The sequence below is a fragment of the Heterocephalus glaber genome, unplaced genomic scaffold (genome assembly GCF_053883595.1).
Source record: "Heterocephalus glaber isolate CG9 unplaced genomic scaffold, H.glaber_assembly_v1.0 deba00000122, whole genome shotgun sequence".
In the NCBI taxonomy this organism is placed as follows: domain Eukaryota; kingdom Metazoa; phylum Chordata; class Mammalia; order Rodentia; family Bathyergidae; genus Heterocephalus; species Heterocephalus glaber.
The window spans coordinates 78,828-98,406 of record NW_028258138.1 but is presented as its reverse complement, the minus strand read 5'-3'; the positions used below and the strand labels follow the sequence as shown (position 1 = coordinate 98,406).

Genomic DNA, 19,579 nt, shown 5'->3' with positions numbered 1-19,579 from the left:
GTATGTAAGAGCCTGTGCTTCGTAATTTTTTTTTTGAAGGAAAACATTTATTGGTACATTTTAGATAAATATAATGATAACATTCATCATAGGGAATTTGTACCTGCACCTGATATATCTTGCTTCATGAACTTGAACAGTACAAAGTGCTATGCATTGACTCACAGGTATGGTGGAGAAATGTTTCTTTTCTCTGGGAAGGTGGCTGCCAACAGTACAATGCTTAAATATAAAGGAGGAAATAGAGTGGATGTGAGTCTTCAACATTCTGAAGTGACGTAAGTACTTACAAGGAAATGCTTATCATGCCTTCAACATACAATTATCCAGGGCTGCACATTTAAGGCCTCAGCTAGTTCTCAAGTGTTCAGTGAAGTTGCAGGCAAGGAACTGGCGGTGCTGAAGGTAGGCCTGGCATCAGAGGAGAGCAATTTTCGTGTTATTTTTCTGCCTGCACTACATGTAGAGTTTCATTCAAGTTAGCAGTAAAATCACCTTAAATTTTAAAGAATGTTGATTATGTGCAATTAAATGAATACTGCAATAAACAGTGTTTTAAAAATCATTTTCATGTCTGTGATGTCAATTTTAGTATTTTCTTTCCTTTATTTTAATGATTGTTTTACCTCCTTTGGGTTTTTATATATAAGAATTTTGTTTATATTTGGCTTCTTTCATTAGTTTTTAGAATTAGTCATAAAATGTTTTAATTCCATGGATGTCCTGTTTTTCTTTTGGGAAATTTATATATTTGAATATTTACAGAATAATATTGCAAACAAGGAGTGGAGTACACATTGTGTAGTGTTGTTAACATTTTGTTATACTTGCCTTAGAACATACACATATGAAATAATGATACTGTGGATGGAAGTTTGTTCCCTAAATACAGGCTTCTTCCTCTTTCTCCAGAGGCAAATACTCCTGTGAATTAGGAAGTTGATGTGTGTGCTTCTGCACTGGTTTTTATGCTTTAATGCCACCTTGAATGATTTATAATATTGTTTTGTGTGTGCTCTTTAAAGTTTGGGTGAGTAATGTCACACTCACTGTCGTCTGTGGTTGCCCTTCTCGTGTAACTTTACTTCTGGGGGATTTGTCCTTGTTGGTTGTGTGTCATGTTACTTCAGCCTCACAACTTTTGAGATCCTGTCAGTGTTCCTTGTATGAGCACACTGCATTCACAGGTATGTAGGCATGTGCTTTGTGTGAACACTGTGCTTCCATAAGTGTGTGTGCAGGCCTGTTGTGTTCTTCCCCTTGCACAGTAGGTTTGTACCCATTTTGTCTGTTCCCTTTTTGCTGGACACTTAATGTATTTCCAGGTTTCCCATCTCACAGCACTATGTAGCACCTGCCTTTGTCCATTGTGCTCCAGTGATGGCATTGCCAGTGGAAGGAATTGCACACACTCATTTTCACTGGGGAAAGATCAGTTGTTCCTCCAGTTCGCCACACTCGTTCACAGGTCTCCAGGAGCTCACGGTAGTGCTAACACTTGACAGCATCAGACTCTTTAATTTTGGTCACTTGGAGGGTTTAGAAATGCTATTTTTTAATTTTCCTGATTCCTTGTGAATCTTGGTAGTGTTTCAGTAATGCTGTTTTAGGTTTTTTTTGGTACAGGAGATCGAACTCAGGACCTTGCGCTTTTGAGGCAGGCGCCGGAACCACTGAGCTAAATCCTTGGCCGAGTAATGCTGCTAATACACGCTCCACTATAGAACAAAAGTGTGATGATATTGGTTACTTTTGTTTTAGCATTTTTTTTAGCCATTAGTCTATTTAGGGTTTTATTTTATCTTTTCAAAGAACCAGTATTGTCTGTTGAATTTCTTTACTCTGTTTTCTCTTTTATTGATTTCTGCTTTTTCTTTTCTTTCTACTCTTTTTTGGTTTAATTTTCTTTTTGTAACATTTTGGGATTGAAGCCTGCATCACTGATTTTTAAACCTTTCTTCTCTAATTTATGTCTTTAAAGATACAACATTTTCTTTGATCACTGCTTTATTTTACTTCACACAGTCAATTCATTACTTTTTTTTTTTTTTTTGGTACCAGAGATCAAACTTGGGTCTTTGCGCTTGCGAGGCAGGCAGCAGAACCACTGAGCTAAATCCCTGGCCCTCATTACATTTTTTTATTATTGTTCTGTTAAGATGTTTTTTAATATACAGTATCAAAATAGAAATTTTCTGGACTATTTAGAAGTATTTTCATTTCCAAACATCTGGGAAAATTTACTTATCATTTTGTTATTTAATTTTGGTTTGATTATATTTGGTGAGAGAATATGACACACTTTATAACTTTAGGCCTTTGAAATTTATTCTGGACATGCTTTATGACCTTGGGCTATTCTGGTGATATTTTATGTGCACTTCAAAGACTATCTCCTGCAGTTGTTGGATGTAGTGTTCTGTGAATGTCATTAAGATTATATGGATTGTTAATGTTCAGCTCTCTCTATATTAACTGAGTGCAATTTTACACACCTGTAGGTTCTAGCTACTGTGGTGTGAGGATTGCCTGTGTCCAGGAGTTTGAGCAAGAATCAATCTCAAAAAATAAATTAATCTCTGGCTGGGGGTTTAGCTCAGTTGCACCAAGCCTGCCTTGCAAGTGCAAGGTCATGAGTTTGATCCCTGGTACCAAAAAAAAAAAATTAATCTCTGTGTTTTTTCTGATATTTTTGTCCACTTGTTCTATCAATTATTGGGAGATTTTTCAAAAATTGTCCACTGTAGCTGTGGATTTGTCTGGTTTTCTTTTTGGTTTTGTCACTCTTTGTTTCATATATTTTGAGTCCCTGTTACTAGGTTCATATATTTAGGATTTTATTTCCTAGAGTAATTGATTTTAATTTTTATAAAGTATGTCTCTTCTTTATGAATACTCTTTGCCTTGCATATGCTTTTTCAAATGTTGACTTAGCTGTACCAGCTTTCTTATGGTTGGTGCTTGCATGGTGTGTATAATTATATACATACTTCTTCAACTTATTGTAGGTCTTTGTACTGAAAGCATTTCTCTTGTAAAAAGCTACGTTGGTCTAGCTCTTGGGTCTTTTTCCTTTCTGTGAAATGATTTCTACACTTCAACTGGAGTATTTTAGTCCATTAACATTTAGTGTAATGACTCATAGGATTTAGCCTAACATCTTGTTCTTTTCTGTTTGTCATAGTTCTGCTTTGTATGTTTCTCTATTCCTGCCCTCTTTTGGATTAATAAAGTATTTTCTATAATTACATATTATCTCCTTTATTGGCTTATTAGTTGTACTTTTTTATATATTATTTTAGTGTCTTCCCAAGAATTTGCAGTATACATATTTTTTTCATGTTCTTTCCCACTTTACAACAATGTAAAAATCTTACAAGTTCCATTTTCCAGCACCCATAATTTTTGCCCTGTTATAACGTTATTTTAATTCTACATGTTATAGGTTCCAGAATAGGTTATTATTGTTGCTTTATACAATCAAAAGCCATTTTTAAAATTAAGTCTCTTATATTTCTATGTACTTACCTACATGGTGGCCTTTCTGGTTTTCCTGCATTCTTAGTTTTCTGTAGGCTCATGTCCTTTCAACCTGAACAGCCTATTTTTGCAGTTAGTCATGTGGGCTTGTTGATCAGGTTATGTCAGCCTTGGTATGAGTGAAAATGTTTTTTATTTTGGTTTTGAAGTATATTTTACTGTGATATGGAATTTTAGGTTTGAGGGTTTTTTTTCCTTCCAACACTTAGAATGTGTCAGATCATCATCTCCTGGCTCCATTGTTTCCTATGAGAAGTCACCACTATCTTGTTGTTCTGTTAATTGCAGTGAACTCTTTTTTTCCTCCCACTGGCTACATTCAGGATTTTCTCTTTTTTGGGTTTTCAGCAATTTTCTTTGTATTTATCCTGCTTGGGGTTAGTCAAGCTTCCTGAATCTGAGGTGATGATTTTTAATTTTAGAAAAAATTTCTACCATTACTGTTCAGTTATTTTTCCTGCCTTATCTTCTTTTTTTGAAGGGAGTCTGCTTGCATATAAGTTAGAATTTTTGTTAGTTTCACATGTCTTGTCCTCTGTCTCGCGTTTTTCATCTTTTTTTGTGTGCTTCCTATTGACTTTGACTTATTATCCCTATTCCTATTGACTTTGACTTATTATTGAAAAAAAACTACAATAGCAATATAAATGGAGAAACATTTGCTCAAGATTGCAAATAAGATATGCAAAAAATTCTTTCAATCTGATAAGCAGAAGGCAAATAGCCAAATAAAACAGTGGGCAAACTAAATAGGCTGTTTACCGAAGAGCAGATTCAAGCAACCAAAAACCATGAAAACAATGTGACCGAATAATTGAAATCAACAATATACCTGTCACTGCCAAATATTGGAGGCAGTGATGATACCTGTTGCTGCTGGGTGTTCAGCAGAAAGTACTGTGTTCTGCTGGTGAAGTGGGGAGTGGTACACCCTTTATGTGAAGGTTCTGACATGTCTGAATAATTGTTTATCTTTATGGCCACCCAGTCTCCTATAGGAAAAAAATGTCTTTCCATATGGATACATATGCAGATTTTTAATTGTTTTAGCGTGGATTTTAGTGATAGGAAATGATACCAAATGAAAATCACTAGAGGATGGTTGACAGATCAACTAGAATTAAATATTCTATAGTCATTGAAAATACCAAAGTTTTCCTCAGAGGTATTGTGTAAGAAAAGCAAAAATATAAAAAAGGTCTGAGATGTTCTTCATAAAAAAAGCTATACAAAAAGGAATAAAAACCCATTGTGTGCATGTGAGTGTGAATGCAGGTGTCTGTGTTGAGCACAGAGCAGGTGTGTGAGGAAAGTGGGAGGGGAGTGGTGAACCACAACAGGGAGAATGCAAAGGATGCAGTAGGCTATTAGCAAAATACAAATATGGCCAATCAGAACTTTTAAGAAATCCTGCTTGACCACACTAATAATCGAAGAAAGGCAAGTGGAAGTAACACAAAGGTAAGTTTTACCCGGGGAATTGGTGAAGGTGAAGGTGATCGATATCTATTGTTGGTGAGGGTACAGGGAAGCTTGTAGTTGCCACTCATGTGGCCAAATCCCACTCCCCCCAAGCAAGTGAGGAACTCTGCCTTTCTGGAGGCATTTGGTGGTAGAATCAAAAGTCATGAAGGCCTGAAGAGTCTTGATCCATCATTTTCACATTCAGGAATTTATTCTAAGAACATTGTCAGGGGTAGGCAGTATGATTTTTGTTTAAGAAAGTTGATCTTAGCGTAACTATAGAAAAAACTAAAAGTCTAAAAGTACAAAACTAGATTATATAAGTTATGGTAGTTCACAGACTACTACATCAGTATCAAAAATAAATTGATCGGAGCTGGGTGTGGTGGTGCATGCCCAAAATCCCATTGTTCTGGGAAGATCATGCAGGAGAATTTAAAATTCTAGCCCAGCCTAGGCAATTTAGCAAGGCCCTGTCACAAAATAAAAATTAAAAAAGGGCTGGCAATGTAGCTCAGTGTGAAAGCCTTGAGTTTAGTCCCAGTACAAATGGTACCTCAATTCACTCAATTTTCTCCACAATTCTGGTCGCAAACCAAATTAGATGAGAACTGAATCAAATTTCTCCATAAGGTCAGTATTGAACCTAACCATTGAATTTGATGTGGTTCACGTCCAACTTGGTTTGCAACCAGAGTCATGGAAAGAAGTTTGTGAACTGAGGTACCACTGTCTCTGTGTGTGTGTGTGTATTATATATATATATATATGTATATATATATAATACATGTTTAGAAGCATATTGAATATGAGGGAAATATTCAGCATCAGGAAGTGAGAAACATCATAAGGCAAGAATGTGTGATCCCAACAAGTGCTCTGTGCATGAGTTAAGGATAAATAACCAGTTTGTTAACTGTTATCTCCGATCCCAGGATGAAGTTACAGTATGTTTTTGTTTTCTTCTGTGCTCTTTTGTGTTCTCACACATTTCCTAAAGTGAGCAGAAATTACTTTTATGTTTAAGAATGCTTGTTAAAGATGTGTCAATTGGGACATGTTGGTCTGTTGAGCAGGGATATGTAGTTTGGGGCTGTGCTACGTCCAGGGCTGTCTTCCAGGACTGTGGATCCTGACGGAAGGTGGCAGAGGGCAGGGTTCCTCCAGGTCTCAGCAGCATGGGTCCCAGGGGCTGCCTGGGCTCCACAGATATTTATAATAGGTATATGACAGGTCACAACACCTCTCGTAGACCTTTGGTTCTGCCCACCAGCTCTGTCCTAGAGAAGAGAACAGAGGTCCCTGGAACCCAAACCTATGCAGTTTTTTTCTTGTATACCAGTTTCCACTTTCAGGAAGCATTGACTGTGAAGCATAGACCCCTTTTCTTGCTGCTCCCGTTGACATTCTGTTTAGGTTGCAAATCATCTTATATCAGAGATTAAAGTAAGGTGGAGTGAAGGTGACAGCCTTCATTTATACTAGTAAAGATGACCCAAGGGATTTGCATAATAAATCCTCAGTTATAGGAATCTTTGTTTGAGCCCATCTTGGTCACCTGTTTGGAAAAGAAGGAACTCCATGGTGCCGTCCTTGTGTCTCTGTGGCAGGAGCAGGAAGAGGAGCCCATGGGGTTCGGCGAGGCCCAGCTCCTACAGGAGAGTGTGCAGCCACAGCCAGAGGAGTTTGTAGCCATTGCGGACTATGCTGCCACTGATGAGACCCAGGTAGCTACACAGCATTTGTGATATATGAATTTCATCATATTTATTGGTAAAATTAGATGTGAATTTTGCAGGGTCATACTGAGTTAAAGAAATATGGGACATTTAGAGCCACGTAGATCTGTGCATATCATTTACCTCCCAGCTTCATAGATTTTGGCTCAGTAGGATGCAAGCATACCTGGATGAGGAGTGGGGCCCTTGGCCCCATACAGGGAGAAGCACCAGCTCCAGTGCTGCTTGGAAATCACACTGTAGAACCCACCATTAGAGGCTTTCCAAAGCGTCTGCTTGGACATTGCTTTCTGTGCTCTGTAACAGTGAGCCTCCTGTGACTTGAGTCTGCTACAGCATAACTGTATGATGAAGGGCTGTTGAAAAGTTCTGCCCCAAACCATTTGAAAATGTTTGCCCTTCCTGGCTGCCTGCCTGCATTCCCCAGTCTTTTTCTCTTCCCTCTCATACTGATGTTTGACCCAATGGCTTTCCTACTGAGCTGCATCCCAGTACTTTTTTGACCTTTTATTTTGAGACAGCATCTTGATAAGTTGCCCAGACTGTGCTCAAACTTGTGGTCCTCCTGCCTCAGCCACCCAGAGTGCTGGGGTCACAGGTGTGTGCCATTATGCCCAGCTTGCTCTTTCTTTTAAATTGTATGAATGAAGCTGTGTCGTTCCTTTAGGTAGAGGCTCCACAAAATCTTTCAGATGCTGCTGTGACTTTCATAGCTTGTTAGGTGCTGGCATTACCTGTGGACACTGTTTGAAATCCCCGACTGTGTCACTGCTGACAGGAGTTTATCTCCCAGTCACCACTGAGATGAAGTAACTGAATGTCTTTCTACTTCTGATTGTTTTGCAGCTCAGTTTTTTGAGGGGAGAAAAAATTCTTATCCTGAGGCAAACCACAGCCGACTGGTGGTGGGGTGAGCGGGCAGGCTGCTGTGGGTATATTCCAGTGAACCACGTGGGGAGGCAGGTGGAGGAGCGTGACCCCGAGGACACATGGCAGGATGAGGAGTACTTCGGGAGCTACGGGACTCTGGTACGGCCTTGCAGATTCCCAGCTCAGTGGGCCGGCGGCAGGTTCTTTAGTTTTAGGGTCTAGGTTTTCAAAAATAATTTCTGGTCTGGATCTTCTGGTTGTTTGGAATGGGTGACAAATTTCCTGGTTGGCTCAGCTGACCATAGTGTCTCTGTTAGAGCTGCTGGGCTCTGCCATGGTGATGTGAAGGCAGCTATGCACGTGTGACCCGAGCATGCTTGTGCTCCAATAAAGCATTCAGTGACACTGATAGCTGAATTTCATGACTTTTATATGTCAGAAAGTCTTTTTTTTATTATTAATAACCACTCAAATGCAACAGTCTTCTTAGTTTGGAGGCCATATGAAAGCAGATGGGACTGGACTTGACCCAAGACCTGCTGTTTGCTGACCTGGTTTAGAGAAATTATTTTAGTAAGGGATTATGAACTTTTCTCAGAGTTTAAAAGAAATAATACATTTTACTTTAAAAATTGAAGTAGAAAAAGTTATATAAATCAGTGAACAATGATAACCTAGAAATAGCCAGCTTATTAATCTATTTTTTTATTTTTTGTCTTTTGGTACTGGGGAGCGAACTCAGGACCTTGTGCTTACAAGGCAGTTGTGACACCACCGAGCTAAAACTCTGGCCCACTAGTTTATTAATCTTTTTGCTTTCTTCCTATGGAGAAAGGCCCATGACCTATGGTTCAGGCTACAACCAGTTTAGACATAAACAGCTACCTGTGGGGTAAATGTTACAGAAGCTGCTGAGTGGAGGAAGGAAGCAGGCACATGTGATTTGTGATTCAGTTACATAAAGGTGTGAGTGTAGCAAAGTGGTGACACTGGGAGCAGGGGTCTGTGCCATAAATCAGGTGGCAGTTCTTATCACAGGGAGAGTCCATGACTACAGGCTGTGTGGGAAGATGGGATGTGCAAGTGTCCCATGGGTTTGCTATGGAAACACCCAGGGTTTGCTATGTAAACTATTTGATCATCTGTACCAATACTTCTAATTCACTTTTCGTACATATGTTGTATTTCCAAGTCAAAAATTACAATTGAAAGCCATTTACTACTGTATATAAATGGTTAGAGCTTTCGGTCTATTAACAGTGAAAGCCGAAGCCAGCCCCTTGGCCTGCACTCCTGGCACAAAGACAGCTGCTGCTTATGGATTTCTTTCAGTAACAGGCTTATGGACCCTTTCTGGCACAACTGTTATAATTCTAAACAGTGAAATACTTAAAGCATTCTGGGATTTATTTGTGATAAAGAAGAGACGTTATTATGCATTAGATTCCTCCCACAAATACCTGCTAATCCAGCCCTGGTAATTGGGCAGATGCCACATTTATCATACATTTCAAGCATCCCCTCTGGCATCTCTGGCCTATTGTGGTGATTCACTTATTTTTTTGCTGTTTTTTTCATCACTGTAGTTTGTAAGTCTAAGAGCTAGCTGGACAGCCATTCTATTTTCAGCATATTCCTGGTAGCCTTAGCATTTATTGTTTTGAAAGGCATCATTTTGTGCCCCCATGACAGGTTGGCTGGAGCTTTAGTTGGTGTTGCATAGATTGTGTGTAGCTTTGGAAGGAGTGAATCTCTGTGGTGTCCACTTCCTGTCTTTGCTCAGGCCTTGTTTCATGTCTCAGAGTTTTAAGGTTTTTATTGTACACAGTGGTCTACCTTTTCTGTTAAATATATCCCTAGACATTTTGGGCTAGTAACTACTGTTGTAAGCATTTGTTGACGAGCCCTGTCCGCTTCAGTCAGTTACTGAGGAGGGCATCAGACTCTACTTGTAACTGATTCTGTTTCTTGCATTTCTGTTAGTTTTTGCTGCTTATATTTTTATGAGCTGTTATTAGGCACAGAAATATTTAGAATTATGGTATCCTTTTGATGAATAAATTCCTGTGTTGTTGTGACCTTGGGACATTCTCTGCCCTGAAATATCTTTGGCTTGAAGTCAGTACAGCTGCTCCAATTCTCCTCCCATGGTGTGAGTGTGCCATGCCTTCCTGTCCTTTGTTTTACCCAGTCTGTGTCTGTGTTTATGTTTAAAGTGGATGCTTGTAGGCAGATGAGTGGGTTTGACTTTCCTTTCCATCAGCTTCCTGCCCCCTGCCCCTTTGTTTTCATTCTGCCCTGGTGTCTTTGTGAGGAGCTGCAAGGGTCCTCATCCAGACTCCTGTGTGTGCTGGTGAGGTCTGGGGAGCCCTTCTGGGCTCTACTCCTGCCTAGCTACTTGTCTGCCTCTAGTGGTGCTTCTTCTATGCTGGGTCTTGCCCCTGAGGGTGCTGGGGTGTCATGTGTCCTTGCAACAGCCAGGGGCTCTGCCAGTACCTTGAGGAGGCCATTCTCTGCCTTCCCTGGGCTCAGGTGCTTTCCTCTCTCACTATGCAGTGTGGGCCAGCCAGGGGTGTTATAATTTCCACCTGCCACAGGCAATCAAGGGATAAATTTATATGTGAACAGGAGCTTATTGGGCCTCCCTGGCAGCTCTCCTGTGACATGTTCAGTGTTCTCTTTTGATAGATAACTTGGTGAAGATACAGCATTCCACTGAGTATGGGGAAGATGTCTACTCCTCCATTGGGAGGGGGCCTCATTGTTCCCTGATCACTTGGCTCCTGAGGAGAGGAAGGGAGAATCTGTAGGTGGCCCTGGATTGCACTGAGAGGGTTCCAGAAGTTTGTTTCATCCCTTCACTGCCCACTGTGGCCTCACAGTGATGCTCAGTGTGTTTCCTCTAGAAACTTCACTTGGAAATGTTGGCAGACCAGCCACGGACAACAAAGTACCACAGTGTTATCCTGCAGAACAAGGAGTCCCTGAAGGGCAAGGTCATCCTGGATGTTGGCTGTGGCACTGGCATCATCAGCCTATTCTGTGCACACTATGCACTGCCCAAGGCGATGAGTTGGGTACAAGGTGGCGCCCCAGGTGGTGACTGGGTCTGATAGGTGCTGTTGACAGGTTAGCTCTAGGATGACTCAGTGGTACTGGTGTGTCCTCATGAGTTAGGCTCATGTCAGGCAGATGGGGAGCTGTGATGGATGTGCAGCCACAGACAGCTAGGAGTGGCCTAGGGCGGGTTGGAAGTGGCTGAGTAAGTTGTGCTGTGGGACTGTTTTGTGAGCTCTTACTGCAGTTAAATATTGAAAGGTATCTCATGGAGTCAGTGTTGTGGCTCCCTGCCCTCCCTTCATGGCACGTCCCCACAGAGCCTGACACGGTGGCTGAGATGCTGACTTAATGGTGGAAACTGCCCAGACTTTGCCAGCAGGACCAGCCCCAGAGCCCTCCCAGATACCCCTTGTATGAGCCTGGATTTGATTGCCCCTCAGGCCACCATGCTCTCATGCCATTGGCTGCTCTCTGGATAGTGGTCAGATTGCTGAGTGCAGGAGCAGCCGGGTGTATGGTAATTCTGTTCATCTGCAGGGTGGGTGGGTAGCAGAGTTAGCAGCTGCACCTTTCCTGGGTGCCACCTGAGGGGGTGAGCTGTGGGCATTGATCTGCACCACCTACTGCTGTCCAATACCATGCCTCTTTCTGTGCTGACTCTGATCCAAGAGGAGAGTAGAGGACACAGGCCACTGTACAGGGTCAGGACGTGCACTGATGAGCACATTGCTGCTGCAAGTATATGCTGTGGAGGCCAGTGAGATGGCACAGCACACGGGCCAGCTGGTCCTGCAGAATGGCTTTGCCGACACCATCACTGTGTTCCAGCAGAAGGTGGAGGATGTTGTGCTGCCTGAGAAAGTAGACGTGCTGGTGTCCCAGTGGATGGGGACCTGCCTACTGGTAAGGGCTGGCTTGTATTGGCTAGGGACAGTGGGGTTTTGGAGCTTCTGGACCTAGACACCCTGGCCTGCCTTAGGGATCTTCAGAAATCATGATTAGCTTTTATTTTTTTCCTAAGGTGAGGCATAATTAATTTCTTGTATGAACACTAGGTCAGTGTCTTGGATTTTTAACATTAAAAAAAGTACCTGTATAGGCAACTTAAGTTGAAGTTAATGTCACTTTATTTTCTGATATACCTCGTATGCTTCCTTGTCATTCACACTCCCACTTGGGGAGACAAGGATGTAGTCAGCCAGAGATGGAGGTGAAACAGGTGATTAATTGGGAAAAAACAGATCCTTCTTCACACTACATACTGATTAAACTTCAGATGGGTAAAGAGTTGTGTGTTTAAGAGGGGGAAATATAAAACTACTAAAAGTTTTCTGATGTTAGAGTGACAAAAGTTGTTTAAAGAACAAAACACTAAACAAAATATTTGATGAAATATTACCATTTATATATTAATAAATTATCGTAAGGTGAGTGAAACTATTATATAAGAATTGCAGCTTGTGTGACACAAGGAGCTCCAAGAAGGCATGAAGAAAAGCAGGAGGAGGGCCAGGGATTTAGCTCAGTGGTTTTGCCGCCTGCTGTGCCAAGCGCAAGGACCTGAGTTCGATCCCTGGTACCAAAAAAAAAAAAAAAAAGAAAGAAAGAAAAGCAGGAGGTGAGTGCCCCATGGGAGGTGGGAGAGGAGTGGGAAAGGCAACACCCCAGAGAAATACAGAAGGCAGTGTGAGCCTTGTTCAGTGAATGTCATGAGAGAATAACTTAAATATTTCTGTCCTGGGAAGTTGTCTGGGCAGTCATCTAACATCTGACAATCCCCAGTATTGTTGAGGTTGTGGGGAGATTGCAATATTGTGCATGCTTTTTGGAAGTGTAGATTGATGCAGCTTTTTGAGGTAAAATAGGGCAAAGTGTGTCAAAAAGCATTAAAACTTTTTAGTATATGTGCTGCCAAAGGGAGCACCAAAAAGCATTAAAAATTTTAAAATGGAATTGTCCTAGGGAAACAGATAAGTACAGAACTTTAGATTCAAAAAAGTTCATGACAACACCATTTTATTCAAATAGAAGAAAACTGGAAACAATAGAAACAATTATGACAATCCATATGGTCATTAGAATTATGTTTTAGAAAGATTTTTAATAATCTGAGCTAAGATTTGAGGACATATTAGTGGTTTTAAAGTACAAAGAGTATGTGCAGCATGATTCCAGTTTTGTTTCATTAAATTTTTTTTCATTAAGTTTACTGGTACATTTTAGGTGTACAGTGTGATGACATTCATCATTGGGAATTTGTACCTTTATATGATATATCTTAGTTCTTATTTTTTCCCCATCACCCTGCCCTCCCTTCAACCCTTCCACCTTTCATTAAATTATGTGTAGCAGTGACCTGGATTCACTTCCAGGTAGGATGAAGTGGGTTCACTCCCAGTGTCTTTCCCTGATTCAGCTGTGAGTCCTAGCCAGAAGGGTTTTGATGTTTAACATTTTTTTTTTTTTTTGTACTGGGGATTGAACTCAGGACCTTGTGCTTTCAGGGCAGGCATTGGCACCACTGAGCTAAATTGCCAGCCTCAGAATGGTTTTGTAGTAGCAGCAGACTAGGGAAAAAGGCAAGAATTAAGCACTGCTGAGCTGGTCCTGGGTTGGTCACTCCCCTCCCTTGGGCCTCTGTGTACATAAATTAAACAATGTGCATGAAGCACATGGATTACTTTGAAAACTGCAAACTACCACTCTTCACTCAGCTGAAATAGATAACTTGGATGGTCCAGTAACTAAGGAGGGTATTGAACTCATAGTTAAAAACCTTCTGAAAGAGAAACTTGTCTAGTTGTGAACCTATGGCTCATGTGCCATAGTGAGCTGTTTGTATCATTGAAAGCTCTAGAAGGTTCACCATCACTGTTCTAGGCTATTACTGGTGAATTTTACCAATACATTTAAAGAAAAAATAACACCAATTCTGAATTATTTTAGACACTAGAAGAGGAGGATGTATGTCTCAGCTTGTTTTTATGAGTTAAGCATTGCCCTAATACCAAAAGCAGAGATATTACAAAAATATGAAAACTACAGACCAATAACTCATGAATGTAAATGTAAAAATCCTCAAGAAAATATTTGCAAAGGTAAAATAACAATATGTAAAAGGAATAATAATAGATTACACAAGAGATTATCCTTGGAATGCACAGCTGGTTCAGTATTTTGAAAACCAATCAATGTGGGCCGGGGATTTAGCTCAGTGGTTTCACTGCCTACTGCACAAGTGCAAGGACCTGAGTTCAATCCCCAGTACCAACCCCCCCCCCCCAAACCAATCAATGTAAACTACCATATTTACAGGCCATAGAAGAAAAATCACACAGTTATATCAGTTAATACAGAAAAAAAATTGACAGACTTCAACATCAGTGCAATCCAGTAAAGTAGGAATGGAAGGGAACTGTCTCAGCCTCATAAAGGGCATGTACAAAACTACAGCTGACTTCATACATAGTGAGACAGCAGTCGGTACTTCTTCCCAAAAAAGCAGGGACAAGACACTGGTGACCACTTGGACCATTCTCATTCATCATAGTATACGAACTCCTAACTTATGCAAAACATAAAAACAGATTGTAAACAAACCATCTTTATTCCCAGATAATATGATTATCTTTATAAAATTCTAAAAAAGTACAAAAATATTTCGTACAACTAATTAGCAAGATTACATCATACAATGTGTCTTCATATCCTAAAAATTGACAGTTGGAAGCAGAAATTAAAGAAGCAGTACCATTTACAGTGGCTCTAGAAATATGAAATACAATACTGGGAATCAGATAAAATATGTCCAAGAACTGTGTGTGAGAATTACAAGGTATTGATGCAGAAGTTGAGAGACCTCAGGAATGGAGAGACACAGTGTGCTGGGCCTGAAAGGCTGAATCTGGTAGGCATCCATTTTAGGGTGACTGACTTAGTTCAGTTCTAGTCAAAATTTAAGCAGGATTTTTTTTGGTAGTTAGAAGCAAGCTCATTTTGAACTTTATTTTTGAATTTTTCCTGGTACTGGGGATTGAACTCAGGACTTTGCTGCCTGCAAGGCAGGTGTGGCACCAATGAGCTAAATCCTCGGCCCTCATTCTGAACTTTGTGTGAGATGTAAAGGAACTAGAACAGCAATATAATTAAAGAAAAAATAAAGTTGGAAGAATTATGCTACTTGATTTTAAAGCTACTAAGAACAATGTGGCATTGATGAAGGGCTGGGCACAAGTCAGTGGAACAGAATAAGGAAATAGATTTCTACAAATTTGGTCAGTTGATTTTTAACAAAGGTACAAAGGAGAAAGTGTTTTCAACAAAGGATATTGAATAGTTGGCAACCATATCCAGAACCAAAAGGAACCATGACCTAAACCTCACATCTCATACTAAACTTAAAATTGATCATAGGCCTAAGTGTGTAAAATATAAAACTGAAACTTGCAGAAGAAATTATAAGAGAAAAAAATCATTGTGACCTGGAGCTAGGCAGAGTTTTAGGTATGGCTCTGTTATGGCTTGTATCTAGATGTCCCCCCAAAGCCTCATGTGCTCACGGTGGGGCTTTTTGGAAGTGGCTGGATCTACGGTGTGTAAATATGAATTAAGAGTGTGTGGTAACTAAAGTAGTCCACTGACTGGTTTAGAATAAATAGTTCTGAATGGGGCTAATGGGAACATCTTCCCTGGGTATGGGTGGTATCAACCTATAGGTTTGTAGCCTGAATGAATAAAAGCAAAAGAGAGCCTCACTGCTTCTGCTTTGTTGCTTCCTGCTTCCTGCCTGCCTGCCATGGACTGCTTCTTCTGTGCCATGCTGCCCTGCCATGCCATCCTGTCTTGGAGCTAGCCAATTAGGGACTGAGACCTCCACACATTGTAAGCTAAAATAAACCTTTCCTTCTTTAACTTTGGGTGTCAGATATTTTGTCTCAGGAAGGAGAAAAGCAATAAAGACAGGCTGTGAAGCATGATCCACATGTTTTAGATAATAAAATGATTTCATGAAAATTAAAATATTTGCTCTACAGAAGATTGTGTTAAGAGAATAAAAAGGCAGGCTAAAATTAAGAGGAAATATTGCAAATCACACATCCAATGTGTACCCTGAATATACAGAGAACTCTCAAAACTCAACAGGAAGAAATCAACCCAAAGGAACAATGGTTAGAAGACTGGTTGAACAGCCTCACCAGAGTGGACACATGGTGGCAGACAAGCATATGAAGAGAGTTTTAAGGGAAGTGCACCCTGTGAATACAGAGAAAACACAACTGTCGAGGGATGGCCAAAATGAGAAAAATAACAGTTGCATCAAGTGCTAGCGAGGATATGGAGCAGCTAACCCTTGTGAATGGCTTTGGGAATTACCACTCTAGGGAGGTTTGGGCTCCTCCGGTGTTGTGTGGCACTCGCTTTGTGACCCAGAGTCCCTTCCTGGGTGTTTACCCTGGAGAAGTGCAAGCTGTGTTCACATGGAAACATGTATGGAATGACTGTAATTGCTAAAAAGCTGGAAACAGCCCAGGGGTCCTTCAGCAGGTCAGTGGATAAACTGACACGTGCACACTATGGAGAGAATACTCAAAGCACGCGGTCCTGTGGACAAACCCAGGGGCCTTCTGTCTCAGAGCCTCCTTACCATATGACTTCATTCACCTGATATTCTCCAAAAGACAGCACTGCCAGGTAGAGACCTGATCAGAGGCTTCCAGAGCCTGGGGTGGGGAGGGACTGGCCATCAGAGAATGTTTTGGGTAGTGTGTTGTGTATCCTGACTGTGATTGTGAGCACATAGATGTGCACAAGTGCCAAACTTGATACAGGCTATATAATAAGGAAGGTCAGCTTTGCTGTATGGTAACAAAAATTTTTAAGTTACATATATAGATATATATTTTATTTGTGTGTAGATTTGAAATTGAAAAATACTTGGAGATAAATTGCAGGATGACAACAGTGATTCCTTCTGAGTGCTGAGTTTACTTGTGATTTTTATTTTTGTTTGTTCGTTTCTGAGTTTTCTAAATTTTCCATACTGAACATTCTATGCTATAATAAAAATCTGCTTAGTTTTTGTTTTTTTTTGTTTTTTATTTTGTTTTGTTTTGTTTTTGAGGCAGGACTCACTTTGTAGTGCAGGCTGGACTTGAACTCACTATTTAGCCCAGGTTGGCCTCGAACACCCAAGTGCTGGGGATTACAGGCATGTGCCACCCTGCTAAAATCTGTTTTGATTAATTAAGAAAAGTAGAGTCCTGTTGTTTCCTGGGTTGAAGGACCTTTGGCTGCAGCCTCACCTTGGTGCTCTCTTTTCCAGTTTGAAATGAATTCTGATCAGACTGGAAGCTTGGCCTTGGGGCTCTGGGTCCTCTGTCACAGAGGTGACCTACTCTCCTGAGGGTGAGAGGTAGGGTGCATCCTAGTGCCCGAGAAGGACCTCTGCTCCCTTGCCTGACTTCTCAGGGCTTTGGGAAAGGTTTCAGTCTCAGGGTTCTGAGAATGCGTTGGACCAAACTGATCCCATTCAGCCCTCAGGGTCCTGGCCATTAGCCGCCCTCTAGTTCCCAGTCCAGCAGGAGGGGATACCTTGACACATATCTGTCATGGATGTAGAACAGCCCCTCCTGTTCTCACCAGGAGGGCTTAATATTAAGAGTGAGGCTCAGACAGGAACTCCCAGGTGGAGTGTCATTTTGTGACCCTGGCTGGTGAACCCTGGTGACATGTCCCTGTGTGTCTCACCTCCCATGCAGTTTGAGTTCATGATTGAGTCCATCTTGTATGCCCGGGATGCGTGGCTGAAGGAGGATGGGGTCATCTGGCCGACCACAGCTGCCCTGCACCTGGTGCCCTGAAGTGCTGACAAGGACTACCACAGCAAGGTGCTCTTCTGGGACAATGCCTACGAGTTCAACCTCAGTGCACTCAAGTAGGTGTGCATTGCATGGCCAGTCCTGGAGGCAAGGGAGCTGCCATGTTGGGCTGCTGGCAGGGAGGGAAGTACTGAGACAGTTACACCGTGGGCTGAGAACCTTCCTGAATGCTGCCTCTGCTTCTGCAAATACCTGTGCTTTCTCAGAGGTCCTCCTGGTAATTCCCCGGGCAACATAGTTGTTGTTGTAGGAAAACTGTCCTTTACTCACCCAGTGATCCTAGGTGACTGTGGGAACCTTGCTGGGATTTTGTGCTATTTCCTTTTCTGCCTTGGGCTCTGCCCATACCATTCTGGATCTGTGAGATAGCTATTGGTGGGGGAGGTCACGAAGCTCCTGCTCCTGAGTGGAGCAGGTCCCTTCCACTGAGGGGGTTATGGGTGGTGGTGGTGGTGGTAAGAGCTTGAGGAGGAAGCCCCACTATCAGAATTGGGCTCCACTGAGCGCTCTTGGAAACTCACTGTGCACCTGACTTTGCACACTGTGTTTAGAGGTAGGTATTGAGATGTCTTCAAATTAAGTTCCCAAAAGAAAAAGAAAAAAAAAAAAAAGAACTGTAGAAACCTGAATTTTTTTTGATCCCCGGTACCGAAAAAAACCAAAAAACCCCCCCCCCAAAACCCCCCTGCAAATTAAGTTCCCAAATACAATGGGAAAAAAGTTATGTTTAAAAACTAGGCTTTCAGCCCAGGGATTTAGCTCAGTGGTTCCACTGCCTGCCTCGCAAGCAAGCGCAAGGTCCCGAGTTCAATCCCTGATACCAAAAAAAAAAAAAAAAAAAAAAAAAATTTAGGCTTTCAAAAATGTGTGTTTTTAAAACACAAGTGTTTGTTCCCACTGAGAGCTGTAAACCCCCTGACATACGCACACTGGTACTGGGGTTTGAACCCAGGGTCCTCATACTGAGCTTTGTAAGCAGCCTTTTCAATTTTTTATTTTGAGGCCGGTTCTCACTAAGTTACTAAGTTGCCCATGCTGGGCTAGAACTTGTGATCCTCCTGCTTCAGCCTTCCAGTCCCAAAGTATTGAGATTATAGGCTTATGCCACCACACCTAGTTGAAAGCTATAAATCTTTAATGAGTGTAAGAAAATATGTTGGTGGTTCCTAGTGTTTTGCAAAGAAAACAATACTCTGAAGTCATTGCCTCTCTGGTTTTTAACATATGGACACACTCATAGAGTTGAGTCCAGGTTCCAACAAGGCTCCTGAGCCTTGCCCTGTTGACTGTAGCTTCTCCTGGGAAGGTGTGGTGAGAGGGTGCTGTGGAAGTTAGGGAATGGCCTCATTCACCAGGAAGTACTGTTGCTGCTACAGGTTCAGACTGACACACTCAGAAAGACAGGAGGCCAGCTTTCAAGGATTGGCTGGTGCGCTGGGGTCCAGTTGATCATTAGCTCAGTCCTCGTGTCACAGTTTCTCAGTCCTTGTGTTCTAGATCCGGAATCTTTATTGGTGGGGGATGGTTTTGTTCTCTGATGGCCATAGGTGTCAGATACTGGACAGGGCTGGAGACGTCTGGGCATAGTTGGATGTCCCTGTAAGTCCTCCATCCTGGTGTCTTCAATCTTGAATGGGGTGAGAATATGTAAATTTAGGGGTAATCGGTTGTGTTTTGTCAACTTTTAGACAGACACTCCCTGAGGGATAAACATATCTGTATGGAGAGCTGAGAAGACACTTGCCCCAAGATTTATAGTAGCAAAGGATGAAAATGAAAGTCTGTTCTGCTTTTAGTTACCAATTGGGCACCTAGAGGCCCAAGTGAAGAGTCATAGTTTATAGCAAAAATGGCTTTTAAGTCCCTGGCTGTCTCAGGAGGAAACAAAAATCCTGCTTTTAATGGACAGCAGGTAAAAGGGCCCAGGATTTTGTTTCTCCATCCCTGAGGTAACCCTTATGTTACGGTACTTGTAAGAATAAAACAGGCTGTTCACCCGCTTCAGAGAGAAGTAGCACTCTGTTTACT

The 19,579-nt window shown here is 41.6% G+C and overlaps 1 protein-coding gene across 1 annotated transcript in view; it reads left to right on the top strand.

Moving 5' to 3' along the window:
* Positions 1-19,579, top strand: part of Prmt2 (protein arginine methyltransferase 2) — a 58,495-nt gene that overhangs the window by 30,746 nt on the left and 8,170 nt on the right. The window contains 5 exon segments of the mRNA XM_087208011.1: positions 6,621-6,731; positions 7,590-7,772; positions 10,520-10,685; positions 11,413-11,576; positions 17,432-17,607. Of these exon segments, the coding sequence (XP_087064137.1) occupies positions 6,621-6,731; positions 7,590-7,772; positions 10,520-10,685; positions 11,413-11,576; positions 17,432-17,607 (800 nt within the window).